The 16,748-nt window shown below is 48.6% G+C and overlaps 1 protein-coding gene across 4 annotated transcripts in view; it reads left to right on the forward strand.

Moving 5' to 3' along the window:
* BUB1 (BUB1 mitotic checkpoint serine/threonine kinase) overlaps positions 1 to 16,748 on the forward strand; it is a 1,594,853-nt gene that overhangs the window by 672,103 nt on the left and 906,002 nt on the right. For all 4 annotated transcript variants that reach the window (XM_069606846.1, XM_069606848.1, XM_069606845.1 and 1 more), the window contains one exon: positions 10,144 to 10,228. In XM_069606846.1, coding sequence (XP_069462947.1) covers positions 10,144 to 10,228 — 85 coding nt within the window. The remainder of the gene's footprint in view (positions 1 to 10,143; positions 10,229 to 16,748) is intronic.

Consider the following 16,748-nt stretch of genomic DNA (forward strand, 5'->3'; position numbering starts at 1 on the left):
CTTCGCTGGTGGACGAGAGAAAATCTAATGAAATGGAAACCCTTCTACAACCCACAGATACAGGCATTGGTCACAACGGACGCCTCACTGGCAGGGTGGGGGGCTCACTACCTTCACCACACAGCTCAGAGTCTGTGGTCTCACACTGCAGCTCAGAACCACATCAATGTGCTGGACTGGTAGTATTCAAAGCACTTCAGGCATTCGAACCCCATTTAACAAACCTGTCCGTGCAGATCCTAACAGACAGCACCACAGCAATGTTTTATATCAACAAATGGGGGTACAAGTTCTCCAAATCTATCCAGACTTCCTCAGAAAATCTGGAAATGGGCACTCAAACGGAAGATGTTCCTGTCATCTCAACATGTCCCAGGGGAACTCGACGCTCTAGCAGACTCATTGAGCAGAGATTCCCTGCCAGAGTAACACGAGTGGTGTCTACACAAGTCGTAGAACACCTTCTCTCAATGGGGTTTCCCAACTATAGACCTATTCGACACAAGTGAAAATCGTCAATGCCCAGACTTTGGGTCCAGGTTCCCCCAGCCAGGCTCCATGGGGAACGCCCTATGGATGAACTGGTCAGGGAAATTTGCTTTCTCTCCCCCCCACCCCCAACTACTCTCATGAGGAAGGTGGTGAACAAGTTACACAACGAACCGATGACGCTTGTCCTAGTTGCTCCCATGTCGGCAAGACCACCGTGGTATCCACATCTGCGCAAACTGCCAATCTCATCAAGCTCCCTTGCTAGTGCAACCTACTCACCCAGCACAAGGGACTAACGGAGCAGCCACAACCAATGAACTTTGCAGCATGGCTCCTGAAGTCAGAGTTCGGGCATCTCAATCTACCGCAACGATGCATGGATATCTTGAAAGAATCAAGAAAACCAAACACTAGGCACTGTTATTATGACAAATGGAGACTATTTGTAATCTGGTGCCAGACTAAACAGATCATCCCCATAGATTGTTCTCCGTCTAACATTCTAACCCATATGCTCCACTTACTAGATGCAGGGTTAGTGTTTAACTCCCTAAAAGTCCACCTGGCGGCCCTGTCAGCCTACACCACCTCCCATAATAAGGTCTCATGGTGGAAGGTCCCAGTCATCAAAGCATTTATGGAATGGGTAAGAGACTCCACCCTCCAATCTCTATCCCACCGCCAGGTTGGGACCTCAATGTGGTACTTGCTAAGCTCATGGGACCCCCATTCGAGCCTATGCACAAGTCTAGTCTCAAACACCTGACTTATAAAACTGCCTTCTTAGTAGCCATCACTTCCATAAGAAGGGTTAGTGAAATCCAAGCATTGTCAGTGTAGGATCCTTTCTTTACTATTCCTATGGACAAGCTGGTTTTAAGTACTCACCCTAGGTTCTCCCCTAAATTCATCTAAAAATGTCATGTAAACCAGTCTATTGAGCCACCGGCTTTCTTCCAGGAACCCAAAAGCTCTGCTGAGGTAAAACTCTACACACTAGATGTGAGGAGAGCGGTCCTCTACTACGTAGACAAGACCAGACTGCTAAGAAAGACAGATCAACGGTTTGTCTGCATGGTGCCAGGCAGAGAAGGTGACTGCATCTCTAAAAACGCCATTTCTAGGTGGATAGTCTGATGCATCCAACTGTGCTATTACCTATCAGATAAAACACTGCCTTTTAGTGCCGAAGTCCCACTCCACAGGAGGTGCTGGAGCCACTCTGGTTTTCATTGCAAATGTCCCTTTAGATAGTATTTGCAAAGCAGCTACATGGAGCTCAATGCATACTTTCACTCAGCAGTACTGCAGTGACACTCATTCCAAGATAGATACACAAGTGGGACAAGCAGTTCTAAGACATGAACATGAACCTTCTCACATCCCACCTCTTCCTTCCACTGCTTGCTAATCTATGCACAACATGTGATCTAAGCAGATTCCAAAAGCCTCAGAAGGGATACATTACTCACCGTAGTCGTATTTCTGATGCTTGTATCTGCTTGGATTCACATGCGATCCACCCTTCATCTCTTCAGAGAGAATGCACGTGGATGCTTATGAGCTTGTCTGATGCGGATCTGCTTGGATATAACTGTACTCTCGCTACACCTCATGCTACCTCATGTCAGAAAAATAACCATCTGAGGGACCTCGACGCGTGAGGTATCTTGACTACAGTGAACGTCACACTAGGGATAGTATTACTGGCATGCCCTGTCGACGTCCCTTTTCGCGTTTCGGAAACAACTGTAATACTCTGCAGCTTCCACTAGATGTCGGCATATGCACAGCAAGTGAATCTAAGCAGATACAAGCATCAGAAATACGATTACGGTGAGTAATGTATCCCCTATATATGCAGCATGCATGTTGCTAATCTATGGCCACACCACCTTATCCCACACTGTCTTTTGTTGCGTTTCTTTGAATCTGGAAATAAGAATTACAAATTATCTCAGGCTATTTTTACCATTACAATGAATTGCTTTGTGGTATTTTCACTCAAGATGATAAATTAGAAAGGCATATTCTTTCACTGTAAATATTTCCATAAGGCTTTATTCCAGTAGTTTGATTTGTGTACTTTCTCCAGCATGGGGTCTGGCATGGATTCACATGCTGATGAATATTCCCCGTCAGGCTGGGAATCCTCGGTAAAGAGGAAATCAGTATCAGTTTCGTTTCTGATCTGTCTGTCTTAGTAGTAACCAATCACTGATCTCTGGGTCATACTGCCCCAGCCAATGACTGCCCTCTCCCTAAGCACCACCTCTGGCAGCCATTCTGAGATTTTTACTGCACGCTCAAGTGTTGGGAGTCCTCGTGCTTTAGCTCGAGTTTTTGCTGCGTTTTCACGCTTTTTTAGGAGATTTTCTAATTTTTTCAGTTTAATCGAGTCATCTCGGCGACGACGACGATTAAGGCGGCCAATGCCTTAGCGATCGTGGCCCGCTACGACAGGGAGCTCTGGTTCAAGATAGCTCCCCTGCTAGACTTCCTACCAGACAAGAGAGCGGAGGCCCTACAAATTCTGCAGGAAGGAGAGGTGGCGTCGGATCAAGCCATAACGGTGGCAACAGACATTGCCGATACCGGATTTCGCCAATTGGGCAACAGAGTTTGCCTCCGACGACTAGGATGGCTCAAGGCGACAGACTTTCGCCAGGATGTCCAGACCAGAGTGTTGGATATGCCGTTCGACGGCAACAACCTTTTTGGTAAGGCGGTGGACGAGTCTCTCCAGGCCACCAAGACTGACTCGGAGACGGCCCGGGCCCTAGGGGTACTTCAACGACGACAGCCCTTTCGGAGCTCTGGAGGCAGACGGGGTGCCTCCAAAGGATCCAGTGGTAGCTCCACCACATACCGCCAGGCGGCCCGCTCCTCTTCCCAGGAGGCCTACAGAGGTCTCGGCAAGCAAGGGGGATCCCGCCGTCGTCGCCAAGCAGGCCGAGGTGGCAAGGCCGCCTCCAAGCAAGACTGACCCGGCCGTGTCGTTGGGCCCCCACCGAAACACCCCGGTGGGAGGCCGGCTGACAAAGTTAGTCGGCGTGTGGGAGTCCATCTCCACCGACCGTTTGGTGCTGAACACCCTGGCCAACGGGCACTCGCTGGAATTCCAAAAGAAGTGCCCTTGCATTCCTCCCGTGGCCAGGAAGGAGAATCACGTCCCTCAACTGCTGTTGGAGGTAAGGGCGATGCTCAAGAAAGGTGCCATCGAGCTCGTCCCCAGGAGGCTCCGGGGCTCTGGAGTTTACTCAAGGTACTTCCTCGTCAGAAAGAAGACAGGCAGTTGGCACCCCATCCTGGACCTGCGTCGGTTAAACAAATGCATCAAGGCGCAGAAATTCAGGATGGTCACCCTCCAGCCCGTGCTGGGACAGCTGGAGGAGGGAGACTTCCTATCGTCGTTGGACCTGGAGGATGCTTACTTCCACATCCCCATTCTAAAAGGGCACAGGAAGTTTCTCGGGTTTGTGGTTCAGGGACGCCACTACCAACTCAGAGCCCTACCGTTCGGATAAAAGTCAGCACCCAGGGTATTCACCAACTGCCTGGCACCAGTGGCGGCACGGCTGTGCCTGGAGGGGATCCACATCTACCCCTACCTGGACGACTGGATAATCCGGGCAAGGACAAGGGAACTCACCGTCGAACACACAGTGAGGACCGTCCGGCTGCTCACAGAACTGGGGTTCGCCATCAACTACCCCAAATCCCACCTGGTTCTGTCGCAAGTAGCACTGTTTCTGGGAGCGAAGCTCAATAGAGTGGGGCAATTGGCCTCCTCGTCAGAGGAGAGGACCAAGACCATCCTGGGCAAGGTGCGGCGCCTGCTAGCCACGGACGTGGCCAGGGTGAGGTCCATCAAGTCCCCCCTCGGGATGATGTCCTCAAGCATCTATCTTGTACCCCTTTGCAGACTTCGGATACGTCCACCTCAGGAGTTCCTCGACGCCCACTGGTTTCAGGTGACGGGCTGCTTCGAGGACAGGATCCCTATCGACGAGGAGTTCCGTCGGGCGATCCTATAGTGGGGTACCCGTGCTCACCTCACTACAAGCACGGACTTTCAAACCCTGGCGTTTCAGGAGACGGTGATGACGGATGCCTCTCTGGAGGGTTGGGGGGCCCACACCGGAGATCTCCACGCAAGAGGCCTTTGGCTCCCGAAGGAGAGGGGTCTCCACATCAACATTCTGGAGCTCAGAGCAGTGTTCTGGGCGCTCAAGTCGTTCCTTCCGTCCCTCAAGGACAAAGTGGTGAGGATTTTCACCGACAACACCACCACAATGTTCTACATACGGAAGCAGGTGGGCACCAGATCCCCAGTCCTATCCAAGGAGGCCCATGATATGTGGCACTGGGCCGTCGCCCAGGGGATGTTTCTGGTTCCCTTCCACTTGGCAGGAATAAAAAAACACCATCGCCGACTCACTCAGCAGGGCGCTGCGCTCGTACCACGAGTGGGAACTACGTCAGGACCAGGTGGATCGGCTCTTTCGACGATGGGGCAAACCCCGGATCGACCTTTTTGCGGCGGCAACAAGCTCCAAGTGCCAGAGGTTCGCCAGCAGTTCCCGCAGCCGAGGAGCATGGGCGATGCTTTCTCATTCCCCTGGGACGGCCTGTTTTTATACGCGTTGCCGTTGCTGCTCTGCCTCACCAGCTCAAGAAGTCCAGGTGCAGAATGATCCTCGTCGCACCGGCGTGGCCAAGGCAGATCTGATTCCCGGACCTTCTTGACTTGTCAACGTCCCCACCAGTCAAGCTGCCGGCGGACGCGGATCTTCTCTCCAGAGAAGGGGGTGCCATTCTCCATCACGACCCATGGTCGCTCAACTTGCAGGCCTGGCTCCTGCAGCACTAGAGTTTGGAGGGTACGATATCCCGGCTGACTGAGTTGCAAAAGCCAGGGCATCCTCAACACTCAAGTGTTACGGTCATAAGTGGAAGAGGTTCTCTGTCTGGTACTGTGCACAGAAGATTAACCCTCTGCGGATTACGGCACCTCAAGTACTGCCGTACCTATTGTCGCTGGCCAAAGCTGGACTGGCTCACGCCTCCATCAAAATACATCTGGCTGCCATCTCCCGATATACCAGGACTAAGGGACGGGCGTCCTTGTGGTCTCATCGCCTGGTGAAGGAATTCATGAAGGGACTATTCCGATGATTCCCGCCGGTGAAGGCTCCTGCCCCGGCGTGGGAGCTTAATGTGGTGCTGACCAGGCTCATGGGGGGGCCCCAATCGAGCCTATGCATTCGGCCCTTTGAAGTTCCTGTCATGGAAGACAGCATTCCTCGTGGCCATCACCTCCGCACGACGAGTGGGAGAGATTCAGCCCCTATCTTGCAAGCCTCCATACTTGAATTTTCATGACACGAGGGTGGTGCTGAGGACGCACCCCTCTTTCATGCCCAAGGTGCCATCGGACTTCCACCTCAACGAGCCCTTGGTGTTACCAGTTTTCTTCCCGTCGCCATTGACGCCGGCTGAGAGGACTTTGCACTCGCTGGATGTAGCTAGAGCGCTGAAGTTCTACGTGGACCACATGAGTTTTTGGAAGACGTCACAACTGTTTGTGAACTTTGGGTCTGTGAATCAAGGGAAGGCTCTCTCGAAGACTTCCATTTCCAGATGGCTCTCCGGCTGCATCATGCACTGTCACTGGTTGGCAAACCGACCGCTGCCCGGCCGTTCGAGAGCCCATTCGACCAGAGCGATCGCTGCTACTACGGCGTTCCTGTCTGGTGTGCCCCTGCTGGGCATCTGCAGGGCTGCTACTTGGAGGTCTACGCACAACTTCACAAGATTCTACTGCGTCGATCGGGACTCCAGGGAGGAGTCCAGGGTCGGCCAAGCAGTGCTGCGCAACCTGTTCGCCTAAGGTGAGGAGGTAAGAATTGCTTACTGTTGAGTTTTTGATGTAATGCTTAATGTTGAACCTTTGCCACCTCCCGTGGTTGTGCATGTGTGTACTGCTATGTATTCTTTTATTCATGAGCATGTGAATCCATGCCAGACCCCATGCTGGAGAAGGAACAAGTTACTTACCTGTAACTGTTGTTCTCCAGCATGGGTCTGGCATGGATTCACATGCGAACCCTCCCACCTACTCCTCTGCGGCTCTTCACTTGGTCATACTGCCACTTGGCATGCTACCAAATCTGAAGATGGCTGCCAGAGGCGGGGCTTAGGGAGAGGGCAGTCATTGGCTGGGGGCAGTATGACCCAGAGATCAGTGATTGGTTACTACTAAGAAAGACAGATCAGAAACGAAACTTATACAGATTTTTTCTTTACTGAGGATTCCCAGCCTGACGAAGGGAAATATTCATGAGCATGTGAATCCATGCCAGACCCATGCTGGAGAACAGCTACAGGCAAGTAACTTGTTCCTTTTGGGTCCTCTACATGAAACAGAATTTGAACACATTTCTAGCAAATACTCTAATGGACTCCTTCCTCCCATTGATTTTTCATCTTTCATACCCATCTCCCAGTGTTGCTGCTCTCTTGAAACTTTCCTGCTGCTAGGGGTCTGTGACAAATCCAGGGAATGTTCCCCTTCTCCCCAAAGGAGAGCCAACCCCTTTGAGACTAGGTGAATCTGCTAATCAAAACCCTCCCTAGGGGAAAAGGCAAGCGGGATCTGAATGGGGGAAGACTTTTCCCTCGGCTACCCCCTTTGCCCCCACCTTTTAGGGGGCAAGGTCACATCATTGAACACATCTGTAACTCCCTTGCCACCAATGTTACACAAGAAAAGGTACCTTTTACTATGCTTGGTTTGACTGCTGCCCCCTCCCTGAGACTGGAATCCCAGGGCTAATGGAAATATTTTGCTCGTTGCAGGGAGGCACATCTAAGGGGCAAGACTATTTACCTGCTGTAAAGGAGCCGATGCGGAACAAGTTTACCATTGGGAGACAGAAGCTGCTGTTGTAGTGTGGAGGCAGGACCATGACGCATGCGTGGTAATGTAGATCCTGCGTATCGCTGCCAAGCCCTGGAGTACTGGACATCCCAAGATCTCAAGGTCTCGAGAGGAGCGAGACTGAGCTACGACCAAGGTGGAAGTGTCCGGTGTGCCTGAACCGCAGAACCTGGAGGAAGCACCCGGCAAATAAACCAATAAGCCTGTTTCCACTGTGGAAAGAGTGACCGCCTCACCAAAGACCACCAATATGAAGAAAGGTGTGCTTGCTTCTCGGCAAGGAGTGGGAGGAGGGTAGTTGAGCTCTGCTGGGCTCTGACCGGGAGCCAGAATACTGAGGTGGTGAACCAAGTGCCAAGACTGTTGATGGGCCTATATAAACCAACAGACTCTAAGAAAAAAATGAAACAAAAGAGGGTGAAGTTGAAAGCCCATGGAAAGCCTAGAAATTGGAAAGGGCAAAATACCAAAATAGGGTTAAGTGAAAGTTGCAACCTGTGATGGCTTTAGAGACACTAGAAAGCAAAACCAATATCAGAAGCATTTGAATTTAAAACAAAATCACAAAATCCACAAGAGGTTCAGAGGCAACAGCGATTAAGAGACATTTCAGAGAAGGGTTCAGAGTTATGAAGCAACCTGAGACAGGGAGAAACTGGCTAACGGCCCATAGCCCAGTTGGGCTAATGTTCCCAGCCATCCAAAGCGGGTGGAAACCCACAGTATCTCAAAACCTCAAGTAGAGGCAGAAGGTCCCCATGAACTTACTATCGGCACAAATCTGTGACGTCCTGGAGGGGTGAGTGAGGGACAGCAGTTAACCAACTGTATGATCTCCAAATTCAAGAGATTGGTTTGCTGGGACTGTGTGAAAAAGACGAGAACTAAAATTTGGTGGAGGGGCAAGGAGTGTTTCTCTTGTTCTTGTGTGGGAATCAAGAAGATTTTTTATTTTTTGTGCACAGCGGGAGAAGCCCAGGGAAGTCAGGAGGACTGTTTGCAGAGACATTGTTGGCAGGGTGTCCTGTATCACTCGGCGTAAGCCACGCAAGGTAGAGTGAGAAAACCATCTCTGGGCTAAGTTTGTGTTTCCTTGTTAGTGGAAATATAAGATAGGTTTGGACTGAGGACAACTTTTAGTTTGGTAAGACATCCTGATGACGACCATTTTTATTTTCCTACAATTAGGGAATCTCCACAGTAGCAATAATACAAGTTGAGGGCTTTTTATTTTAATAAAACACTGAAAGCTGAAACGTGTCAATGTGCATCCTTCCTCTGACTTACCACAGGTCGCAGCAGCGCTTTGTCCGATGCCTCTACATGCCTTGTATATATTGAGGTGCCACATGCCATGACCTTAGTTTCCTCCGTTGTTCTGCTTCTCGTCTGTTGACAATATGTTGAATCCTTCAAAGTCCTCTGGTTTTGAACTTGGTGTCTATTGCGGATGCCAAATGTCGATTTCAGATCCCACAGGATCTGTCTTTAGTGCCTCAGTAAGGTAGATGACGAAGTGCAGGGAGTGTTCGTCAATGCACGGCAAGACACTTTGCAAATGGGAGGCAAAATTGTTATTTATCTTCAAGGAAAATAAGCCATGATTCCATGGACTCCCCGGAAGACCAGACACCGTTCGGGTACCTTTCCCTACCTAATCCTCTACTTCAGAGGAATGAGGCATTTGGCTCAAGATGCTCGACATTTTTGGTATGGCCGCCTCAGCCTCTGCCACGCCGGTGAAGTCGGAGTTCATTGAGCTCCGACACGACGGCAGAAACACTGCAAAGGTGTGCTACCTTGTGCCCTTTGCCTCTGCTGTGCCAAAGAATGACAAGGTCCTGCCTCAAAGTCCCACCAATCTGTGTACGGACAACGGTCCTCCGGCCACATCCTTTGCCTCCTCTGCACCACTGGCGAGATCGAAGTTCCTCGAATATGCTTTGCTTCCTAGGGTGCATTCATGTCCCGAATGGAGGACATTTATGAGGGGGTTACCATTAATTTTGGGTTGAAACCCCTACATCCCAGTTAAGTTAGGGAAAACTCAGAGTATTTTTATGGAGAGGAGGATGATTTGGTGGCCCTTGATACTGACCTTCAGGATGAAGTGGTCTGGAACTGCACAAGTTCCCTACTGCCACTCCTGTTTAAGCCTAAGGTAGCATTCAGCGTCTAATTGCTAAGGAGGTTGATACCTTTGGGTTTTCTGCCTCCTCCTGACCCATGGTAGTGTATGCACTCGCTGACATTCTGCATGAGGATTCGAAAAAAGAGACCCTAGTCCTTTAAGGCAGTCTTTGGAAGCACCAGTCCATGAACTTTGGTCTAAGCCAGCCTGTGTTCTGACGATTGACGGAGACCTAGCCAAAAAGCAGAGGATGGCATCGTCTGATCAGCATAATCAGTTGGTGCGACCTAACAAAAAACGCAGGCCAGCATTGTCATTTATTTTCTGCTGCTCCCAGCTCCTTCAAACGTCTTAATTGGCCAAAATCTTATACACATACATTTGTCAATATGTTCAATGCCTCGAGACACCAGTTATATCTTGCTTTGACATTTAGAAATGTCAGCTATGCATTCTATTCTCATTTAGATTAATTGTGCCTTTTAATGTTGATATTTAGATGGAGCATTGCATGCATTTTGTGGAAAGTACATCTGTCTAATACAACTGTTAAGTAACTGTTTTGTTCCATTTTCAGGAAATGTTGCTGCTGAAGTTGGTGTGAAGCAGACCTTAAATTCAACCGAGGAAAATATTACACAGACCAAAACTAGAAACCTAAGGTATTGCTATCTACATATTTGTTGCCTGGTAATATTAAAACAAAATGGATTTGATTTAATTTAAAAAAAATCTTAGTTGATTTATTTGGGGGTATACATTTTGCCATTCTTTCAGAACTGAAAGGCAAGCTTGTAGTTCAGTGTTTGATAGAATCCTTTATTTTAATAACCATGCACTTTTGGTCAGACTTTGGCGTAAAAAGAATATTCTCACTCTTTTTGGTATGCGTTAGGCAGAAACCTGTGCAGTTCCCTCTGGGGCCACTGCAAAAGATTTAAGACTACAGGTGTTTAGCAGTAAACCCACTTGGTAGCAGTCTGTACCACACAGATTCACTTGGTAGCTGCGGCTGAGCAGTCAGACTTCCCTCAAGAAGAGTTAGGCAGTATACAGAGTATTCACAATAGGTCAAGAGAACACAGTAGAACAAGTAAACACTGACCAGGGCTTGGTGTAAAAGAGATATAATTATTTAAAACCACATCTAGAAAAACACACAGGCACTAATAGTAAGCAATTCAAAAACATGGTCACTAAAAGATATACACTCCCTTAGAAGAATATTAGACAAGTCTGAAGTAAAGCCCCACTTATTTTCAGACAGCGGTGAGCGCTTAACGTAGATGGCACTCTAATAACTCGTTTTAAAAAGGGAGAGAAAAACAGAGAATAAATTGAAACAGATCCCAAAATTTTTCCACAAACACACAAGAGAGGAAGGCAAAGTAACAACGTGGATTCAGAGTCAGTAGGCCGGATCCGCTTTAAGAGGATCAAAACGAAATGTGTCCAAGGTCACACGGTTGCAGTGCACAAAAGTCTTGTAATGGTTCAAAAAGGAGTTGGACCAAAGAAAGGGACCAGTTAGAGGGTCAAGGCGGCCAGCCCAGTCCGGAAGGTTAAGGTGTTATCATTACCTTGTAGCAATCTTTAGAAAGGGAGGCCTGGTGGACAGGGTACCTTAAAGTGGTGAGGATACTCCAGCGGGGGCAGTTGTTCCTGGCAGCGGATGCAAGTCGGTGCTTCGTCTGGGGGAAGAGAGGATCTCGTCAGGGAGGAAGACCGGAGTCCGTGCACTGCCAGGGAAGAAAACGGCTGCGGAGTTTCTCGGGTACAAGGAGCGGTCCGTTGATTCGCGGTTCAGTGGTGAGTGGCTATCCGGCCGCAGGGGTGCTTGGCACGGGCAGTTCGACCAAAAACCGGTCTGGGGTGCGAAGAAAGAAGGTAAACTGGTTGTGCCCACCAGTCAGGGGAAGCCTCTCCAGCCGGGTGATCTTCTCTGTCGTCGGGAAGTGGTGAGTCGGTTCCGCAGGGCTCCACCGGTGGTGTCGTAGTGGGTTGGTTCAGCTTCTCCCTAGTCGGATTCTCCGGTCCTGTGGCGACTTCTGAAGTTCCAGTCCCCAAAGCCCTGCTTTTATGCAGCATACCCCCATTCACTCAGCCTAGCTGTCAATCAAACATGCTAAGTGGTGAGCCAGCCGGCTCACCACTTGGGCCGCCAAAAAGTGGAACAAAGGGCTCGACTTGGGTTGGAGTCACAGAGGAGAACACAACGCCATTTTAGAGTTGAGTCCTGGCAAAAAATACCAACCGGCGAATTAATATTAATTAAATAAATCGGCGGTATGTTCGAGGCTATGAGAATTAAATAATTAAAGTTGGTAGCCTCGAACAATGGGAAAATCCCATAGGGAAATATTTGCGGTCGAATATAAAAAGTAGTTTCCACTGCCACCAGCTAAAACTCGATCAGGGGGGGACGGAGACGTGCCCCCTCGACTAACAGACCCGAATTGCCCTGACCAGTACATCCACAATATGATGGTTTGTACTGGTTTCTGTTAATAATTTGGGACTAGTAAAGCCAATGGTGACTTTACATGCCCTGGGAGACAGTAGTCAGTCCCAGGTTATGGAGTCTATGGTGGGGGGTCACTATGACACCCCTGTGTTACTGCACGGTGGGTGCTGTGTAACACACATACTAAAAACACATGAGACCCTATGGAGCAAAGGACCCCATAGCCCAATCAAACACTTGAACAGTCAAAGGAACACCATAAACATGTCCAAGAGTGGGAGAAAGAGTCTCACTCTTGGCAGGAGAAAAAAACAAACTTCAGAAATCCAGCAAAGCTGCTGGGGGACTCACTAGGTTAGGAAATTCAGCCTAAAGAGAGAATTCTCCCTAACAGTATGTATATATGTTTGAGTTGTCAAGTGTTCAGCGCCATTATGCTACCTTTAGCTAAGTATGTCTGCAGTCTGTTTGACTTGCTGCAAAGGGTTAAAGGATGCTTTAATCAACTATATATATATTGGTATTTGTCCTAATATAAGCTTTGTTCAGAATTGTACAATCCAAAATGTTTATCTTGGCAGTTTTCTGTTGACCTAATCGGGGATTGAGTGCCTTTAATCTGCTTCATTGTGTGTTCAACAAGGTAATGCGTGTTGTTTAAATGTAACAATGTTGTTTACCAATTAGAGTACTAGTCAATGTGCTCAAGCACCAGGCAGTGCCTGTATTCCCTGACCGGATGAAATAGATTAATAAACCCTGATCTCTTGCCTGCAATTGCAGACAGATATGAGAAACCCACTTCCTTTGCCACTAATGATGTCTAGTCCGCCCCCCAGGGACGGGTCCAGAGAATTGCAAAAAATCAACTTCCCCTTTAAATTTAAAGCATGCCTAGGTCAGTTTGCCCACGCCAACTCCTCCCACTTGCCTTGCCAGTGATTCCTTTTTACCTATTGACAGGACTAAATGCCCTGCACAAATTCTTTGCTGATTCCTTAACCCCTGAATGCCATACGGTCAGTGTATGCCAGTGGTACATGATTTTAGCTCCCGTCCTCTCTGGAGTTTCCCTGCCTCAAGCATTTGTATTTTGTTTATTTCTAGAGCGCACCATACCTTGGGGCGTCTGGGCGCATTTCTTACATAGACATTGTTACATAGATACATATGGATTAGTGAAATACAACAAGCTACAGAACATGCACAGTCACTGCCTGAGGTGCCCGAGCCCTGAGCCCTGGGCGATTACCATGTTTGGGACACTTGCATGTTGTGTTGAGCGTTCATCTCCTGCACTCTTCATACACTGTCAGTGGAAGGACCTGCTCGGCTGATCGCCCCACCTTCCAGTGAATTCGTTTGGAATTCACGCCACATGTCTCCCTGCTCATCTGAGGTAAAAAAAAAAAACTGCAACTCATTCTCTGGGACTGTTAATTTTGGGAGGATCCTCTGCATCCTCCAAGACCCACTTGCCCCAAACCAAAAGTAAGTGGAAAAGATTGTTATTGAGGCCAGGACATGCACATGAACTCTTTGTAACGCCCACTAAATGACAATCGCATATTCGTTTTCCTTACTGCCTGCAATGATTTCTTTATCGATTCAAGTCACTCTTACCTTGCGACGATTAAGGCCAGTTGAATGCTCAGGACACATCCGTTTCCACTTCTAATCCTAAGGTACGCAGGTACCTAAAAGGCCTAATGAGGCTCTACAGACTCCTCTCCTCGGTTTACATACCTCACCTGGTATGGGATTTGGATGTTGTTCTGGTGGCATTAAGCCCTTTGTGTGTGAAAACGCCATTTGTGTACTTAAAGTTCTTTACTTGGAAGGTCTCTTCTGGTGCCTCATCTGCGTGGATGGTTGGTGAGAATCAAACAGTGTGCCTCAGAGTCTTCTACAATTTTCCATAGTAAGGAGATGGTTCTAAGGGTCCACCCTTTTTTCTCTCCTAAGGTTGTGTATTCGTTAGGTATTCCTCACATTCCTCGAATGCAACTTTGCCGAATTTTTTTCCTCCACTTTTATTTTTTACCCCAAACGTACAGATGGCAAGTTTGGCTTTTGTATACAGAGGTAAGGGGGCAGGAAGGGGTTTGTCGGATAGACTAAGGTGCCGGGGTCTTCCCGTGCTTTTTTGTGGCAAAGTGACTAAAATCAACAAATTCTTCAAACTTGCAATTGGTGAAAAAAAGCGAGGCGTTTGTTCTGTACGTTGATACTTACATTTTTTCTGAATGCTGGATCTGCCGACACCTTCCCTCATTTGATGTCAGGGGAGCTCTGAAGCTCGTCCTTCACAGTACTTAAAACAGTTTAGAAAATCGGACATACATTTTGTCACTTTCAGCTGACGGCATCCTGGCTCCCATGCCTGCATGCTACTATTGCTAGGCATACATTTCTGCGATGTCATGCAAAAGCGTGACCCCTCACTTCTCCCCAAAAAAGATCATTCACACTTGCGCCATCAGGGCTAAAGCCACTGTGGCGACTTTACAGCGCGACGTCCCTTCGGACGTCATCGGTAAGGCTGCCACTGGAAAACAGTCTGCTTTCTGCAATCACGACTTTCGAGACACTAGCTCCAGGTCAGACTCCAGCTTTGGGGCAAACTGTCCTGCATAACAGTTAAAAGGTTGTGGCCCTTATTACAAGTTTGCCAGTCTGGAAAACAACGGTGCCGGTAAGCTTACCGGCACCATTGGTTCTGGACCGCTAAACTACGAGTCTGTGGGCGGGTGCCATACCGCTTGCCAGGGTCCGACCTGGCAGGCGGAACGGCACCCGCCGGCAGATTTACATGGAGGCACTGGGACTGTTAACAGTGCTGGTGCTTCCGTGATACCCATTCCCATTGAGTCCTATGGGACTGAAATGGGAAGGGGGATTAACATTTGCCGCCACCTGACTTCCTGGATCGCCGGGATCGTAATCTCCCAGTGATTACGGCAAGTCAGTCGGCAGTAACTAATTACAGGTCTGGTATCTACCTGCAGGTTTTGTGTTTTTTTATCATTTACCTTTTATTAAAGCATAATACGAAAAAGTACCACAGTCCTCACTGCTGCATACAATCTCTGCGGCAGAGGCATAATTCAGCAATTGTAGTGTTTACTTCAACTGGAGATTAAATTGGTACCTCCATCCAGACATATCTGAGAATAACATGGAATTGAAAAAGACAAAAACAATAAAAAAAAAAACTGCAACACTATAGTGTGTAGGTTTCCCGAAACCAAGCCAGGAGTGTGGGCTTTGAGTGAAAAAGATGCCATCTCATGGAGCTTATGGTGTATCCCTGGGTGATCATGTCTGCTCACAATTGTGAACAGCGGGCCCCATTCCACAAGGTACTATGCAAACTCTCCTTTAAGAGCTGCATCTATCTTGCACGTAGCTGAAACAAACCATCCTCTCATCCACCACGCCTTTGTATCAGGAACCGTGGAAGACTTCCAGTTTTTCTCTATGACCAACCTTGTCACCACCAAGAATTGAATCAGTTTCGAGGTTTTGGCCCCGAGCTTGTATTGTCCCTGGGGATCTTAAACTCCCAACATCACTAGCGGATCAGCTACCAGATCAATCCCATTTACCCTCTTAATCTGGGCCAACAGCTCCTTCCAAAACACTTGGACGCGTCCACCACAAGTGGAAAAGGGATGGCAGGGGCACCCCGAACACCTCCAACACGTGGGGGAGTGTGCTGGGTTCATTTTATGCAGACGCTCTGGGGTGAGGTACCATCGAAGCAGTAGTTTTAATCCATGTGCCTTAAGATGGACCGATTTTAGAATATTTCCCATCCCTCATCCAAATGTTATACCTGGGCAGATCTATGGGTCTCCCTCATATCCTACTCCCATTTGATCATGTATGCATGGGGGGATCGAAACCTGTTAGAATTGAGAACCTTATACAGAGAGGAATCTTTGCCTCCTGGGGAGGCCCCTAAAAGTAGATGCTCAAATCGTGACATTTTACCTTTTCACCTGATTACTTTATTTGTGCTTGCAACCCAGTGCTTAAGCTGACTATAACCGTACCTATCCGCATCATTCACCAGAAAGGCTCGCTTGCACTGATCCAAAGAGAAGGGTTCATTCTCAAACAGCTGACCCAGCCGCGACAGCCCCCCTTCAATCCAGCAGTTAATCTCCATGTGTCACGACTAGGCGGGATCTCCCAGCTGTACCATATAAAGGGTAAAGGGGGATGGAAAGGAAGTTGTTGCATATTTACGGATGGCTTTATCCCAATGGTCCAACCTAGTGCTAGTTGACGGAAACCCACACCTATCACGCTTCCTCACCCACGGAGACTGCCAACACCAATCATGCATGATATGCCATTTATAACGCGCGTGTTTCTAGGCACAACAAGATAAGGGAGTGAAGACGGAGGAATGACGAGACAAACTATCTCACTAGACGTTTGTCATTTAGATTGTGCAAGAGCGACGAAGTAAAGTGCAAGGTGAAGGGAGGGTTGAAGTGCCAGGGAGGGGGCGTGGGAAAATACAATCAGGGCTGCGCGGCTCTGGGGAAGTGCAAGGAGGGGCTGTGGGTAATTTACAGCCCTTAGTGCGTGTTTGCCCGGAGGCAGTGCATGGGAGACTGATCAAGGAGGAGCCTGGCACCCAGTAGACTGAAGGTAGACAAGCAACCAGTTGGCTTAGGAGACGGGTAGGGGAGGAGGAGGAGGAG

This window comes from Ambystoma mexicanum, chromosome 4p (genome assembly GCF_040938575.1).
Source record: "Ambystoma mexicanum isolate Mex_15411 chromosome 4p, UKY_AmexF1_1, whole genome shotgun sequence".
NCBI classification, from domain to species: Eukaryota; Metazoa; Chordata; class Amphibia; order Caudata; family Ambystomatidae; genus Ambystoma; species Ambystoma mexicanum.